The following is an 18266-nucleotide window of genomic DNA, read 5'->3' as shown; positions in this document are numbered from 1 at the left end:
CCTGGATCGCGCTCTGCAGAGGTTGCTGTGGTGCTAATATGCAATGCTGCTGCGGAGACACGAGGCGAGTTGCCTCACGCTGGCCCTGCCGCCTGGCACGTGTTCGGGTTGGGAGAGTGCGCGGGCCACGGCTGCAAGGTAGCTGGCTGGCTAGCACCTTGAGGACCTGCGCGACCGCTCTCGAGCCGCGCGTGCCCGTGTGGCAGCCGTTCCTGCCGGAGGTTGGCGTCCCCAGCGGCAGTTTCCACCTGCCCGGGACACGTCCTTACCAAAGAATGATGCAGGTGCATCCAGTGGCCGACTAGTGCCCATAGAATTTTCTTCGTTATACACTGCCCGAAAAAAATTATTACACCCTTTTACAGCTTTCCAATTCAGTCAACATTCAATGTTGCAACAGTGGATATTAAGTACATGAAATAATTACATTTACATATCAATATCACAAGCGATTATGTGGTACCACGTTTCGACCCATGCTGAAACACCCACATTAGTACGAGCGACTTTTGAAAAGTCCGTGCAAGGTTCGAGAGATGGCACCACCGGCGCGTATCGAGGTCATGTTTAGTTAGTAGCATCTTTGGAACGAACGCACTCGAAGTTTCAGCCATATGGGTCTATTTCTTTGTGTTTGGCATTCGTGTGAATCAAGGAAGTCGAGTGATTGTCAAAAAGTGGACGAAAAAGAATTTTGTGTGGTGATTAAACATTACTTTATGAACGGCAAAACGCCTCAGGGAACTAAAGAGAAACTTGTAAGCATTAAGGTAACTCTGCACCTGCAATTAGATCAGTTTATAAGTGGTTTCAAAATTTTCGGAGTGGCCACATGGGCACAAGTGAAGCTGAACGTTCTGGACGCCCTGTGGAGGTTACGACTCCAGAAATCATTGATAAAATCCATTATATGGTGACGGATGACAGAAGAGTTAAGGTGCGTGAGATTGATAGTGCTGTGGGCATCTTGAATGAATGGGTACATAATATTTTGCATAAACATTTGAACATTAGAAAGCTATCCGCAAGATGGGTTCCGCGATGGCTCACGCTTGACCAAAAACGGAATCCTGTGAAGTGTTGCAAGGATAGTTTGCAGCTTTTCAGGAAGAATCCGCAGGACTTTAAGCGTCGTTTCGTCACTGTGGATGAAACATGGATACATTACTATACTCCTGAGACCAAACAACAATCTAAACAATGGGTCACTAAGGGAGAATCTGCACCAAAAAAGGCGAAGACCATTCCTTCGGCCGGAAACGTTATGGCGACTGTCTTTTGGGATTCGCAAGGGGTAATCCTCATCGACTATCTGGAAAAGGGTAAAACTATTACAGGTGCATATTATTCATCGTTATTGGACCGTTTGAACTCAGAGCTGCAAGAAGAACGCCGGCGATTGGACCCAAAAAAAGTCCTTTTCAATCACGACAATGCACCAGCACACACTTCAGCAGCTGTGGTCGCAAAATTAATGGAAATAGGATTCCAACTAGTTTCACATCCCCCATATTCTCCAGACCTGGCTCCGTCGAACTACTGTTTGTTCCTCAATTTGAAGAAATGGCTGGCGGGACAAAGATTTTATTTAAGAGAGGAGGTGATTGCAGCAACTAATAGCTACTTTGCAGACTTGGACAATTCCTATTATTCGCAAGGGATCAACAAATTAGAACAGCGTTGGACGAAGTGTATAAGTGTAAAAGGAGACTATGTCGAAAAATAAAAAATGTTTACCCCAAACACGTAAGTACTTTTAATTTTTGCACCGACTTTTCAAACGCCCCTCGTATGTGGTGTAGCCTCCACAGGCGGCAATGCACGCGGTGACTCTGACATCCAGTCAGTCGTATAGAGGGCGATACTGTCGTGGGATACGTCATGCCACGCCTGCTCGACCTGTTCACGTAGTCCTGTAAGAGTTTTTGGCTGACCAGTCACACTACTCACTTCTCGTCTAATCATATCCCACACGTGCTTGATTGGAGAAACGTCGGGAGATCATGCTGGCCAGGGAAGTTGCTGCACTTAGAGTTGGAACAATACCTCACCTTCTGTAGCAAGAGCGGCAAAGGAACGGGTCTAACAAGTTTCTGCACATACCGATTGCTGGTTAGCGTCCCCTACGGAGACACGGAAGGTGAACCAGAGTTGTAGCTTATCGCACCTCAGACAATAGGCTGTTCGTGTTGACATGTCTGGGCATACAAGCCCTTTCATCTGTCCTGTGGCAGCTGTACGATCTGTCACTGCTGCCCTTACAATACGACGACAGCAAGTCCAACGTGTATGGAAATTCTCCGAAAGGACCGTCCAACCACTAGGAAAGCCACAGTTTGACTCCTTTCAAACTCGCTCAGTTGGCTATAGGAAGCACGAGTGCGTCTCGGAGGCATGCATCACAGGTTTGCACCACACTGAGCTTTCTGGCTGTGAGCATTCCCCAATAAACGAACGACACAGACGGCGTTCTGGTAGCTGTGCCACTATGGTATCTGTTGGTAGACGACGTTGAAATCATTATCAGTACACGTACTATCCCCCCGGTGGCGTATGCAGTCATAGAATTAAAATCGACGTTGTCTTTCCAGGTGCACTAATTTTTTTTTCCAATAGTGTAGAATGACGTGAAAGCCGTAGCACGTATCCAACAAGTTGCAAACTAAGGGTAAGTACTTCCCCTTGTACGCTCCTAAACTACGGTGAATTTCTTGCTAAAAGGTACTTTGCACAGAACCGTATACTCGTATAAGGATTCCCTCGTGTCTGGGGTGCGAGAATAGTTGAAAAGGGGAGGTAGTGGGGATCTGGGAGCGCTAAGGTGCTGGAAGTAAAAATTGGCATGTGCACCAGAAAAGATATTTATCTGAAGACGTAAGTTAAAATTACTTACCATAAAAATTCAGATGTACAATTTCGTTTCATATTACAAAAGGCTTGCTTACGGCAGCAGGATGAATGACTCTTAAACAGCTCAAACAATAAAAAAAACTGGAAGGTTCATAATGATAGTTAGTGAGTAATAATAATTTAGCAAGAAGACATCTCTATTGAAACAGTATTTAAGCAAATAACAATTTAAAAACATTTAAATATCAAGGCCGTAATGACAGGGTCCGCCCCGATAGCTGAGTGGTCAGCGCGGCGGTCTGTCACGCCAAGGGGCCCGGGTTCGATTCCCGGCTGGGTCGGAGATTTTCTCCGCTCAGGGATTGGGTGTTGTGTTGTCCTCATTGTGATTTCATCATCATCAGTGGAAGGCAACGGGAAACCACCACTGGAATCACTTCCCTAGACGCTCATGCGGTGGACCTCTCTGACGAGGCTTCCCCCATGACAAGACCTGCCGTGAGGCAGAACACAAAATATAATGACAGGAGGTATGTAAAGGTGAAATTAAAGGTGAAATTTAATTAGTCGTCTTCGCTTTCCCTGGTTCAAACAATACTAAAATAAACAAAATTACATTAGACATATTGATGGGAAGCAGCAATCAAAAAAGATTAAGAATTGTCTCAGACTAACCAGTGAGCCGTCATAACCAATAACTATAAGACAAAGTGGTCACAATACAACTTGAAAGTACGATTAACAGAATGGAGCCCCAGATGCTGCAAGAACACGTGTGCAAAGTTCACTCTACACATTCAAGAATATCTTTCCAATAATGATAAACGTCAAGCAAATGTCCATATTATCCCAAACAAAATTTTTAAAATTGAAATTATTGGGGAAATAAAATTTACGCTCAAGAGTGTCCTTTTTCGGTTTAAACAATTTTGAAAACGTACAAAAGATTTTTAAAAAAGGGTATCAATGACTTAGAGTTTGAAAAAACACGACTGGATCATGCTTAACAAAACCACTTCACATTGTCAACACGCTTAAATATGACTAACACAAACCATTTCAGCGGGCTCAAAAGAAACTTGAGCTTGCCCATGCACTTACCAATGCGACACATTTGTTAAACTCATACGCCCCAAAAGGAAAGTGCTCCTCTTGCACGTCGACAAATTACCTAATAACGCCGTTACCATTTCACCTCCACAAGCATGCCACAGGACCTAGCAAGACGCTCGTCAAAATATTTACGCGTCCGCTACTCCGCGCTGTCCCTACACCCACGGGTCAAGAAGAAAATGTGAACCAAGGCGTTGTTGAAACTAGTGCCTCGTGTTTCTCAAAGAAGTGAGCTTAGCAATCGAAGACCAGCTTACAAGACAACACAATGGCGAGACATGATCCCTTGTTTATAGCCAACCCTTCGGAGCTACCAATTATGGTAGCTTAGTAACTTCCTTCTCCAGTTAGGGACAAGATGGAATTTACCAAGAGCCAAAGCAGTTCGTTGTGAAGTCACCCCAGGCCGGTTGTGGGCGCGTCCTCCTGCGAGACGTTAGGAAGAAGGTTGCTTAGCAACCGCTGAAGATGTAGTCTCGCGCTGTCGATGAGGAATCTATAGTGCCCACGGTTCAATAGGAACTGCTTAAATGCGTCTGTGTAGGGTGTAATTAGTCCAAACTTGGTTTCACAGTCCTTAAGGAAGCTTTGAGTAGGAGGCTGTAGTACATACCTTAAGTCCACACTTAATACTGGTTCTTTAAACTATGTAATTAGACTTTTTGGGGGGGGGGGTTGGCGGGTAATTGGGGTGTTTGAATCTCCGCCAGTTCAGAGTTTTACACTACACCCATAAATGAAAATAAGCAAATTCAACAAGCCTTGTCATACGCATCACTATCTGAGGCAAAATTTCAGTTGCCTAAATGCATTCTTTGAAACTCTGATAGGCGATGCCATCGTTAATGACTGACACAATGTTCTAAGAACTGTAGATCTCACAGTAATGACAAGACGCCCTACGACGAGAAGGTTGGTACACATGAGTCCTTGTCCCCTTGGGCGGGCTACTTTCTCCAGTCGTTGACCATGGGAGCCGCTCGCATCGTTTCGGCCTGCGTTGCTGTGGGGTCAAGTATGAGTCAGTGCTTAATTACGAGGTCATGTCAGCATTGTAGCGGCAGACTTTTGACGATGGTATTAACAGTGGAAGACCGAGAGAAAAAAAGACGTAAATTTGGGAGGCCATCTTCATCTCCTACTGTTGAACAAGTGTATAAGAAGCAACGACGCAAATAAAATAAAGACTGGGGATAAGGGTTGAAATTCAGAGCGAAATGACATCGATGATAAAATTCGACGATGACATTGCTAACTCCTGTGAAAGTGAAGAAGTTCAGGACCTATTCAACGGAATGGAGTTGACAGTAAATCGGAGTGACTAGTAGCAGAAAAGAGATACGTAACTTAACACTAAATTTAAGGACCACAAAGAGGAGATCGGTTACCACGGAAACAAAATTGCGTATGACGGACGAAGAAAAGATACACGGAGCAGACCACTAGTGGCAAAGACTACATTCCTCGTTAAAAGAACTAGTATCAAATGTATGTCGTAATATGAGGATTCTGAGTTCCGTCTAGAACACAGCACAGCATCTTATGGGAAGGAAATCTGGGCTGTGAGGAAATGGGAAGATCATTGGCGCCCAAAGGCATGCTGAAAATTAAGTGCACTGATAAGACAAGAAATATTATGGCTGTCCACAGAAGCGGTGAGTATGTGTGAAAAACATCGAGGAGGAGGAGGAGGAGGAGGAGGAGGAGGACAGGATAGTAGGAAATGTGTTGAGATATCCGGAGTTACTTCATGGTACTGAGGGCAAAAATGTGGAGTAGGACAGTTTGGAATATATTCAACAAATGATTTTTGAGGACGTTGAGTAGAAGTGATGGTCTCAGACGGAGAAGTTGCAGTGGGTCTCTTCAAGGCAATCACCAGACTGGTGACTAAAAATTGTAGCTATATTATCTTCTTGCTGTTGTAAATGGGTGTTATTCAGAACGGATGGCACTTCAGTAGTGCCTTTTGCACCTTTAAGGGTATTGTCGTTGGTCAATAATTTAGTTTTCAGACCTACCTCTCCTACCCTTACGTTGAGCCACTAATGCCTTTCCTTTCACCAAAAGATATTTAGGAATTGCGTTTGTCTGGACTTCTGTAACGGTTTAATACACAGCTTTCGCTCTTTAATAGACTCAATGTCATACTACGAAATTCCACAACTGCGACGGTTAAAAGCCGTTGAGAAAATGTTGCTGGTACAAGCTTCGCTTTCGCAGCTCTAGCGGCCACGCGAGAGTGTAAGGAATTAAAAACTCGTCAGTACCGATGGTTGCAGCGGTTCATAACATCAGTCTGAATTTCACAAAGTGTTATTTTGACGACTGCATTTGACAAGCACTTCAAAAATACGTATTTTGAGCATGATACTTCGTGCGTCACATAATACTTACTTTCGAATCAAGTCAACAGTTCAACGTATAAGAGAGTAACCGTAAATCCTTAGGCGAGAACGCTGTGATAAGTTCAGATTAAACATAAATACTCTCGGTACATTATGGGGGCTAACGAATTTTTATTAAACTAGTAGTGTGTGTTCTCGACATCGCAACGCTTCCTTCCTCGCACATAACAAGTTGGCCGCTAGCAGCGGCAGAGTAAACCTACGAAAACCGTCCTACTCCACATCAGCTGACATGGTGTTTTCGCAAGGCAGATGCACGTAAATGCAATTTACGAAATTCCCTTAAACATGAAAGTGGATAACCACTGACGTAAAACCACAATTTGTGTCTTACCCTGTAACGTCAAGTGGACTGCTCAGTTTGGAAATACTCGTACTAAATCATTTTCGTTATAACAGTTACTAAAAAGTCGGTGAAGTATGGATGTAAGCTTTAATATAGATTCAACAAAAGTGGACGAAATACATACGCTGTAAAAAAAGTGAGACGAGAAAATATTTGATGCGGTGATTAAAAATCTTACTTCAATTTACGTGCAAACAGGTAATCTAGCCTAGAACAACAAGAAGTTTCTTGTTACGCTACGTCAAAGCACTTATAGATAGCCATCAGAGATGAGATAGACAAAAACCATGTTAGACTACGTTTGTTGAAAGCAATTATATATCACTGACTTTTTTTTTTTGCATGAAAATTTACCGTTGCGTGATGAAGGCGAAGATATTAAGACATAGAGAACTACAAAACGTGTAAATTGCCCTACGCGTTCCCCAGTAGTGGGAATAAACATTACTCTAGCGGTGACTTCTCGACAAACCAGTTTACTCATCTTCTGGCTGTTATACTCCGTGAAACTCTGCTCCTTATACTTTACTAAGGTTGAGTAGAACTCATTAACAAGGAACGTGTAATTTAATCACGAAATGGCGGTAACAGTTTTTTTTAACATTTCATATAATATACGTGATCGCTACTGAATATCGGTTTCGTACTGGATCACTAAAGATAACGTAAAGTACCTTAGTGATCGTCTCAGTTCAATGTTATATTTGCACTACATTGTTAAAGACCTCTGTCCTGACATCAACAATTATTTTCGGATATTATTATTATTATTATTATTATTATTATTATTATTATTATTATGCAGCAAAAGCTCCATAACAGGTGCTCAGCTCTACGTGATCATACATCGAAGCGTTGTCATTTTGAAAGTTACGTGCGAAGTGAAATTTCTGTTACGAACGCAGCTAGAATTGTTTGTCCCTTATTTTCAAATAATTCTTTCGACCGTTGCCGGGTACTGATGGTATACTTAAATCAGATCTTACATCATTTAAAATTTAATATAAAAAGGAATTTTAATTCTTGCTCCGTTCTGTCCTTTTTCCTTCAAAGCCATAAGTTATCAGAATAATTCAGTGGTAAGTATTGCTTCTTCAGAGTATTTTAACTGGCGCATATTCCATTCTCGGAAGCTCTTGTAGGCTTCAGTAATTTATGAACATAATAATAGTATTATTTTTCATGTTGGTCAGGAACCTGGTGCAAGTCTTTAGATTGGACGCCACTTCGGCGACTTGAGTGCCCCTAGTATACCCCATTTACCTAACTGGGAAAAGGGGAACTACACTTTAACGTGGAATGTAAACAATGTGTCATTCCTGGCGACTTATCACATAGTTGAAAGGTGAAGGCCGGCTTAAAGATAGATTAAAAATTTTCCGGGATTCGATCCCGCGACTTCTTCGTTTGTCAGGCACCCGATTTTCAACTAGATACCTTGTCCCGACATGTCTGAATGTCCACTAGTGAGAAAAGGAAAGACGTTCAGGAAATGGATTCTTATCGTCATTAAAGGAACGTCTTCAACATTCGTCTAGTTATCTTCAGAAATCGTGCAGTAAGTCAATCAAAATGCTCAATACTGGATGTAAAACCAGTTTTCCCAAAAAGGAGTTTCGTTGGGGACGAACAGAAAGACTTCCATAAGTCTCTGCATACATAATCAAAACACCAGTCAGGAAGACACGGAGAGTAGCCGTTAATATAATGTCGAGCAGTATTCTGTACCTCGATTTTGAATTCCTTGTTTTCCCTTAGTGATATATAAGTCAAGGGTACACGCTAGTGCGTAGTAGACGGCTAGAGACCTGGTGGTGGATGTAACTTATCAAGTGAAAGCGCCGAACAGTGTTTCAGTTTCATGATGGGAAGTAAGGTATAGTTTAAGGAAATAAGTTCCGTCGATTAATCTATGCTTTTTGTTAATGGAACATATTGTAATATGTCCTTCAAGCTCCAACGACACCAGAAACGGGGAACACTTTAAACTGACAACACTTCTACGATGTTCAGAAACACGTATGATGCTTCTTGCATTCCCTCCTTAAGTGATCCCTAGAGGCAAGGGACCGATGACCATAGCAGTCTGGTCCCTTCAATCCCACAAACTAACCAACCTAGAGGCAAACATACTTGGTTATGAATTGCACAATAGTCGACTTGTCCCTGTCACAATATACACTCCTGGAAATTGAAATAAGAACACCGTGAATTCATTGTCCCAGGAAGGGGAAACTTTATTGACACATTCCTGGGGTCAGATACATCACATGATCACACTGACAGAACCACAGGCACATAGACACAGGCAACAGAGCATGCACAATGTCGGCACTAGTACAGTGTATATCCACCTTTCGCAGCAATGCAGGCTGCTATTCTCCCATGGAGACGATCGTAGAGATGCTGGATGTAGTCCTGTGGAACGGCTTGCCATGCCATTTCCACCTGGCGCCTCAGTTGGACCAGCGTTCGTGCTGGACGTGCAGACCGCGTGAGACGACGCTTCATCCAGTCCCAAACACGCTCAATGGGGGACAGATCCGGAGATCTTGCTGGCCAGGGTAGTTGACTTACACCTTCTAGAGCACGTTGGGTGGCACGGGATACATGCGGACGTGCATTGTCCTGTTGGAACAGCAAGTTCCCTTGCCGGTCTAGGAATGGTAGAACGATGGGTTCGATGACGGTTTGGATGTACCGTGCACTATTCAGTGTCCCCTCGACGATCACCAGTGGTGTACGGCCAGTGTAGGAGATCGCTCCTAACACCATGATGCCGGGTGTTGTGCCTCGGTCGTATGCAGTCCTGATTGTGGCGCTCACCTGCACGGCACCAAACACGCATACGACCATCATTGGCACCAAGGCAGAAGCGACTCTCATCGCTGAAGACGACACGTCTCCATTCGTCCCTCCATTCACGCCTGTCGCGACACCACTGGAGGCGGGCTGCACGATGTTGGGGCGTGAGCGGAAGACGGCCTAACGGTGTGCGGGACCGTAGCCCAGCTTCATGGAGTCGGTTGCGAATGGTCCTCGCCGATACCCCAGGAGCAACAGTGTCCCTAATTTGCTGGGAAGTGGCGGTGCGGTCCCCTACGGCACTGCGTAGGATCCTACGGTCTTGGCGTGCATCCGTGCGTCGCTGCGGTCCGGTCCCAGGTCGACGGGCACGTGCACCTTCCGCCGACCACTGGCGACAACATCGATGTACTGTGGAGACCTCACACCCCACGTGTTGAGCAATTCGGCGGTACGTCCACCCGGCCTCCCGCATGCCCACTATACGCCCTCGCTCAAAGTCCGTCAGCTGCACATACGGTTCACGTCCACGCTGTCGCGGCATGCTACTAGTGTTAAAGACTGCGATGGAGCTCCGTATGCCACGGCAAACTGGCTGACACTGACGGCGGCGGTGCACAAATGCTGCGCAGCTAGCGCCATTCGACGGCCAACACCGCGGTTCCTGGTGTGTCCGCTGTGCCGTGCGTGTGATCATTGCTTGTACAGCCCTCTCGCAGTGTCCGGAGCAAGTATGGTGGGTCTGACACACCGGTGTCAATGTGTTCTTTTTTCCATTTCCAGGAGTGTATTTTAACCTCCAGAAGAACGAGAAAAATAAATACCAGATCCGACAACTCAAAAACCTGAAGGACGAGAAGTGAGAATTTGATATCACGGACAGGATCTCCATTAATCATGACTTTGACTATGAGGCTGTGCTGGCGCTGCGCCACTACTAGTTCTCACTCCACCACTTATCCTTGTCTCGAGCACACAAACACAGCGCTCCCTACGAACACAGTGTTGCCGTGAGTTCTTACCGCGGAGTCACTGAAATTATTAAACTGTCGGAGCTGAATGGTGACAATGTACGTGATTCAAGAAAATCTTTTCGTTTACAGGCTTGCATCATATCGCGTGATGTCCCACACGTTCATATTTTTACTCAGCTAATTTAAATTTAAACTTTAGACTTCAGAACGTAATGCATTAAAATGTGACATTGTAAACGTAGCTCAATTCAACACCAATCGTTGACTGAGAACTGCTTCTCTTTACTGCTGTATTGCATCGAACATTTGCACTGGCAGTTCTCCACTTTACTCGGTGCATATCTTCACTTCTCAAAAGTAACATAAACTAGCAGAAAAATAATACTCTCGTCGCACAATACGATACCAACTGCCTCATTCTACCTTCCTCAGAACCTTCAAATTTTTTCCCAAAAATGTGGGGGGTGAACATATTCGCACTCTAATTGTAATTCCGGTCACGTCCACTAGTCCATCGTCGTAAGTTACTCATATCCACATCTACTCCCACTTGCCAATTCTCACGCACTTGCCGCGCGGTGTAGCCATGCGGTGTAGCCGTCATTCACGGTTCGCGCGGCTCCCCCCCCCCCCCCCCCCCCCCCGTCGGAGGTCAGAGTCCTCCCTCGGGCATGGGCGTGTGTGTTACCCTTAATGTAAGTTAGTTTAAGTTAGATTAAGTTGTGCGTAAGCCTAGGGACCGAAGACCTCAGTAGTTTGATCCCATAGCCCTTACCTCAAATTTCCATTCAGCACAACTCATTCTAATTATCTTTATTTATCTCTCCGTTACTATCTCCTGTGTCACAGCCAGAGTCTCTTCCATTCTTTCCTACTACTACAGTCTCCTCTCACTTCACTGTCTCGCTCTTGCACTCTCATTCATTCATCGCCACTAACTCTCTCTCTCTCTCTCTCTCTCTCTCTCTCTCTCTCTCTCTCTCTCTCTCTCTCTCTCTCTTTTTCCTCGTTCTCCTTGTCACAGACTCTGTCTCTCATTATCACTGGCTCTTACCAACTTCCACTTTCTCCCTTTGTTTGTTTTTATTCCTCTTCAATTAGCACTGTCTCCTTCCCTATTTTCCTGGCACTGCTCTGTCACTGTCAACTACGTTCCCCTGCCACTGTGTTCATCATTTTCCGTCTCTTGGCCACTGCCACTCTCTCCTCTCTGCGTAAAAAGCCAGAATGTGTTCGCATGGCTAAATTTTTGTGAAAATTTTTGAATGTGCTGAGGAAGGGAGAAAGAGGCAGCTGATATCCCACCATTACGTCAGTGTGTTTAAACAGGAGCATATTCACCTTTTTTGTGCTCTGAAGAAGGGATCGGTTGGTAGGCCACGATCTGAGGCAACATACCAATTCGGTAATGGAGAGAGGCGTGGAGGGTAAAATTTGTAGAGGGAGACAGTTCTGAATACACTAAGCAAATTGAAAAGGAAGTAGGTTGCAGTAGTTACACGGAGGTGGAGGCTTGCACAGGTTAGAGTAGCATGGAGAGCTGCATCAAATCAGTTTCTGGACGGAAGACCACAACGCAACAAGAGCGTTTCCCCGTTGGTTCCCTTTCTGTTGCCACAGTAGAACGTGACACTCACATCAAAAGAACTTTACGGGTCACTATAATTGTTATAATGCAGTTACGTCAAACTGAAATAACGTAAAATTAAGTTTACACCTCGTTGTTGTTGTTGTGGTCTTCAGTCCTGAGACTGGTTTGATGCAGCTCTCCATGCTACTCTATCCTGTGCAAGCTTCTTCATCTCCCAGTACCTACTGCAACCTACATCCTTCTGAATCTGCTTAGTGTATTCATCTCTTGGTCTCCCCCTACGATTTTTACCCTCCACGCTGCCCTCCAATACTAAATTGGTGATCCCTTGATGCCTCAGAACATGTCCTACCAACCGATCCCTTCTTCTGGTCAAGTTGTGCCACAAACTTCTCTTCTCCCCAATCCTATTCAATACTTCCTCATTAGTTATGTGATCTACCCATCTAATCTTCAGCATTCTTCTGTAGCACCACATTTCGAAAGCTTCTATTCTCTTCTTTTCCAAACTATTTACCGTCCATGTTTCACTTCCATACATGGCTACACTCCATAGAAATACTTTCAGAAATGACTTCCTGACACTTAAATCTATACTCGATGTTAACAAATTTCTCTTCTTCAGAAACGCTTTCCTTGCCATTGCCAGTCTACATTTTATATCCTCTCTACTTGGACCATCATCAGTTATTTTGCTCCCCAAATAGCAAAACTCCTTTACTACTGTAAGTGTCTCATTTCCTAATCTAATTCCCTCAGCATCACCCGACTTAATTCGACTACATTCCATTATCCTCGTTTTGCTTTTGTTGATGTTCATCTTATATCCTCCTTTCAAGACACTGTCCATTCCGTTCAACTGCTCTTCCAGGTCCTTTGCTGTCTCTGACAGAATTACAATGTCATCGGCAAACCTCAAGGTTTTTATTTCTTCTCCATGTATTTTAATACCTACTCCAAATTTTTCTTTTGTTTCCTTTACTGCTTGCTCAATATACAGATTGAATAACATCGGGGAGAGGCTACAACCCTGTCTTACTCCCTTCCCAACCACTGCTTCCCTTTCATGTCCCTCTGATAACTGCCATCTGGTTTCTGTACAAATTGTAAATAGCCTTTCGCTCCCTGTATTTTACCCCTGCCACCTTTAGAATTTGAAACAGTGTATTCCAGTCAACATTGTCAAAAGCTTTCTCTAAGTCTACAAATGCTACACCTCAGGCCCGATATTATGTACACAAAAAACTTGCATTTGTTTCAGTACAACATAGGGTTCCCAGAACCATTCTAATGATAACGAAGGCAGTAGGATATTTCACCGTGGTACTTCACTTTATGTACTACGTTTTCGCCTCGCACTGGATTTTACGTGTACAAGCTACCTGGGGGCGGTAGGGAAGCCGTTCTGTGTGCAGTGTTCACTGACTTCAGTATTTATTCCGCAGGCCATGAGGACAAGATGCTGAAGCTGGCCAAAGAGCCGCACCCCACGGTGATGCGCGGCTCCTTCGCGGTGGGCCTCGAGTTCAGCCAGGAGCTGTCGCCGCAGATCCAGGAGGTGGCCCGCACCGAGCTGCGGGAGAACCCGGACCAGATTCGGGAGTCACTGGCCGCCTTCCGGGACATCCTCAGGGGTGAGTAGCGGCCGCAGGGCCATCGACACAAAGCTGCACGGGCCGCCGCCGCCGCCGTCACTTTTGCTGAAAGAAATTCCGCGTAGTCTCAGTGAGGCAGAGCAACACAACTCGCGTATTTCGCGAGTGAACACTAGCGCCTTCTTACGCTCTTGCCTGCGAGCAGAACAACTACGGCACAGAATGGGCCAACGGGCCTCAAAACCTGCACGTAATAGAAAAACGGATATAAAATTCTACAAAACTATGTTCTTTGGGACGGTAATTGGGAATCTGATGTTGGAATTAGAATATTCAGAACGGCGGACCCAATTACGTAGGTCAAAAATCGAGTAAAGCATGGGGTATAAAGGAATGGAAGAGTTCTGATAACGATTTAAGTCGGAATCGCCGTACTGAAAACTTTTATTCGATATTTTAAATTTTTAAATCGAAATCAGTCACATTTTTGTCAGTAAAAAAGCCTCCTCCTGCTGAAATGTATTTTATAACTCCCGCACGCGTTTCGCCTTTTTTCACTTTGACGTCATCCCACTGATTTAAAGCGGAAAAAAGGCGAAAAGTGTCTGGGACAAATAAAATACACTGCAGCAAAAGGACCCGTTTTTTATTGACAAAAAAAATTTTTTGCTGTGCTTGCTGCGGAGGTGCAAACGACTCTAAGCACTATGAGACTTAACATCTGACGTCAGTCCCCTAGACTTATAACTACTCAAACCTAACTGACCTAAAGCCATCACACACATTCATGCCCGAGGCAGGATTCGAACCTGCGAGCCAGCCGGAGTGGCCGGGCGGTTCTAGGCGCTCCAGTCTGGAACCGCGCGACCGCTACGGTCGCAGGTTCGAATCCTGCCTCAGTCATGGAGGTGTGAGATGTCCTTAGGTTAGTTAGGTTTAAGTAGTTTTAAGTTCTAGGGGACTGATGACCTTAGCAGTTAAGTCTCATAGTGCTCAGAGCCATTTGAACCATTTTTTCGAACCTGCGACCGTAGCAGCAGCGCAGCTCTGAGCTGAAGCGTCTAGAACCGCTCGGCCATGCTATGGAGGATGGCCGCGCAAATAAAATGGAAGTCAGTCACACTTGTCTCTTGTATCATAGCCTTCACAAGGATCGCTGTGCGGCTGTCCACTGGAAGATGGTTCTAAAAGCAGATCTTTCACCTCGTATGGGACCTGTTTATCTTCAGTTGTCATTTTCTGGAATCTCGAGATGGATGAATCCGCAAGCGCCAGAAGCCGATTGAACACGACATGCATCGTTATCTTACTGGAATATTTGCGTGTAAATTCCTCTCGGTATACTTATTCCGAGCTTCTTTCAACTTCAGATAGCCGACCAGTCGGCAACGGAGCAGTTTCGATTATGCCATATCCTTACATCAAAACGACGCGAACTGATGTCAGCATCGGACATTGTTGCAAATATTGGCAGTCCGCTGAAACTGGCGCCTGACTTTCGAGAAACGTGCATTTTTCCAGAGCTCTTGATAGGTATGTTTTAGTTTTAGACTGCTCTGCAAAAAGTTTAAATAGTTCTCCAGCATTTCGCAAAAAAGGAAAAAGTTATTCGCCAATTTGAGAAAAAAACTATGATCAAAAGGGAGCGTTATAGGCCCTTTGCTGTTCCTTATCTATATTAACGATTTGGGAGACAATCTGAGCAGCCGTCTTTGGTTGTTTGCAGTTGACGCTGTCGTTTATCGACTAATAAAGTCATCAGAAGGTCAAAACAAAGTGCAAAAGGATTTAGAAAAGATATCTGAATGGTGCGAAAAGTGGCAGTTGACCCTAAATAGCGAAAAGTGTGAGGTCATCCACATGAGTGCTAAAAGGAACTCGACAACTTCGGTTACACGATAAATCAGTCTAATCTAAAAGCAGCAAAAACAACTAAATACCTAGGTTTTGCAATTCAAAAAGTACAAAGAAAGGCCGCACATTTTGTATTTTCGCGAGATATGGGAGAGTGTGTCACGGAAATGATACACGATTTGGGCTAGACATCATTAAAAGAAAGGTGTTTTTCGTTGCGAAGGAATGTTCTCACGAAATTCCAATCACCAGCTTTCTCCTCCGAATGCGAAAATATTTGTTGACACCGACCTACAGAGGGAGGAACAATCACCACGATAAAATAAGAGAAATCAGAGGTCGTACGGAAAGATATAGGTGTTCGTTTCTTTCCGCGCACTATACGAGATTTCAGTAATATAGAATTGTGAAGGTGGTTCGATGAACCCTGTGCCAGGCACTTAAATGTGACTTGCAGAGTATCCATGTAGATGTAGAAAATTACGAACAGCTCTCCAACAATTCTACAGAAAACCCTAATGATACTTTTTGTTCAGATAATAGTTGGAGAAGTTCAATAATGAGGGACCCATTTTTACCGTGTGGCAGAAAAATGAGCTTTCACTAAAAATGTGCAATTATCTCCAGTCAAATACTTTCGAACTTGTTAAGTATACTGTCAAGTTAGTATGAGAGCTGCTTACAAAAGTGGACCTACGCAGCCGAAATTTGGCACCTAACCGGTTTCGAGTAATACTGGTAGTATTAAAGTCGATACACGTCATTACGCGGGTTCAAAATGTCACAAATCCTCCTTCTGGAGTGCTACCACTCTTATTTTATTCTGTCAATTAATCGACACACACACACACACACACACACACACACACACACACACACACACAATATCTGAAAAATGTGTCATTGCCCGATTCACTGTTTACCGTGAAGTCTCACGGCACATATCGTACCGACTTGAGACTGGAATGACACTGCACATTGCGCACATATACAAAAGTACAAACTCAAAAGATTTTCCTCTTTTGTCCAGGTTTTCAAGCGAGCTAGCCCAATGTGCGGTGTGGTATGGAGTGAGGATAATGGATGTGCACCATGTGGTCGCGAATACACGTGAGAAGCGCCAACTCTGAAATAAGGGAGGACCAGTTTTGACAGCGGTACCATCTAATAGTATCATTAGTGTAGACATTGTGAAGCACCGGCAATGAATTGCATTTCAATCCACAGTGCGAGGAAAGATGAGTTCGAAAAATCTTTAGTGTATCATAAGACACTCAGCATTTTCAGGAAGATCAGTTTGCGAGGGCACTAAGTCTTAACACGTCAAATAATACAGAAACCGAAAATGTGAAAGACTTAAGCTTGTAAAAGAGGTTTTAAAACTTAGAAGCAGGTCACTGAAGAGGGTGGAGCAGAGGAGGAAAAATCATGTGAGTACGCTGTTCGGAACATACACATCTACATTTATACTCCGCAAGCCACCCAACGGTGTGTGGCGGAGGGCACTTTACGTGCCACTGTCATTACCTCCCTTTCCTGTTCCAGTCGCGTATTGTTCGCGGGCAGAACGACTGCCGGAAAGCCTACGTGCGCGCTCGAATCTCTCTAATTTTACATTCGTGATCTCCTCGGGAGGAATTAGTAGGGGGAAGCAAAATATTCGATACCTCATCCAGAAACGCACCCTCTCGAAACCTGGACAGCAGACTGTTGTTGAAAATTGTAACTACTGTAATTTCGAAAGTTTGTCTGCCTGAAAATGTACTGTTGTCCCAACCATATTGCAACAAACGGTGTATTTCTATCGCTGCTCGTTTAGTTTTTATTGCCGTTTCAAATATACCGGTCATTTTTGAAACACCCTGTAGATTTGTCGTGGAATTTAGTAGTTTATGCGTCTACAGTCGGAGTATGTTGGGAAATGAATCAGGATTCTTAGCGCAACTGAAAATGAGCTTCCAGTACCCAAATCGCGATGATCTGCAGCTTGCAGTGCGATACGGAACGTAGTTGATATTTATTCAAGAATATCTGTCAGAATTGCTTTCCACTTCTAGTAAGTCTCCAGAGGGTTACTTATCTTGTAGTTGCTTGTAGCATTTACTGCCACTTGCGGAGCACGCTTGCTGTGAAGCTCTGCAGTAAGGACATAATTGTTTGCAATGTCTGTATTGTGCTGTCACAGCTAGTAATACTTTATAGTGTACAATGTGATTTAGAAATATGTTACCACTGAAATTGTAGGTACGTTGCTGGCCATTCAAGGTGTGTTTCAATGAACTAAATTTATACGATTTGTAATTACCTACTCATCTAGACTTGATCGCTACCATGTGTAACATAGAAGCTATGTTATGCTAAAGATGAGTAACGTTTGTTACATGGTTGCCAGTTATGTACTTCAGTTGGAACGTTCATAGCTTTGGAATACCCTGTATGTAAAAAACCACTTTAGTTGTTTTTAATGCTTTAATTTCCACTAGAAATTCAACGGAGGTTGTAGAGTGCTTTGCCGTACATGAAACCGGTTTCATTGGCGTGTGACAAGTGAGAGAAGTTAGTCTCCGTGTATGTAGCGGAGTTTTCCGCTACGTACACGAACACGAAGTGTTTTTTGTCGTTGTTTGTGGACAGTAAAAGATGCACAGATGGCTCACTTCAGCTTGGCACATCCTCGTTACGGTGAAGTAACGTTTGCACTTGTTACTGTGCTGTGATAGAGATTGGGAC

At 44.2% G+C, this 18266-nt stretch overlaps 1 protein-coding gene across 1 annotated transcript in view; it reads left to right on the top strand.

Moving 5' to 3' along the window:
- LOC126162909 (clavesin-1) overlaps positions 1–18266 on the top strand; it is a 99366-nt gene that overhangs the window by 36275 nt on the left and 44825 nt on the right. Inside the window, exon 2 of the mRNA XM_049919720.1 lies at positions 13533–13721. Coding sequence (XP_049775677.1) covers positions 13533–13721 — 189 coding nt within the window. The remainder of the gene's footprint in view (positions 1–13532; positions 13722–18266) is intronic.

This window comes from Schistocerca cancellata, chromosome 2 (genome assembly GCF_023864275.1).
Source record: "Schistocerca cancellata isolate TAMUIC-IGC-003103 chromosome 2, iqSchCanc2.1, whole genome shotgun sequence".
Taxonomy (NCBI): domain Eukaryota; kingdom Metazoa; phylum Arthropoda; class Insecta; order Orthoptera; family Acrididae; genus Schistocerca; species Schistocerca cancellata.
The sequence above is the reverse complement of the archived record's forward strand: the minus strand, read 5'-3'. Positions and strand labels throughout refer to the sequence as shown.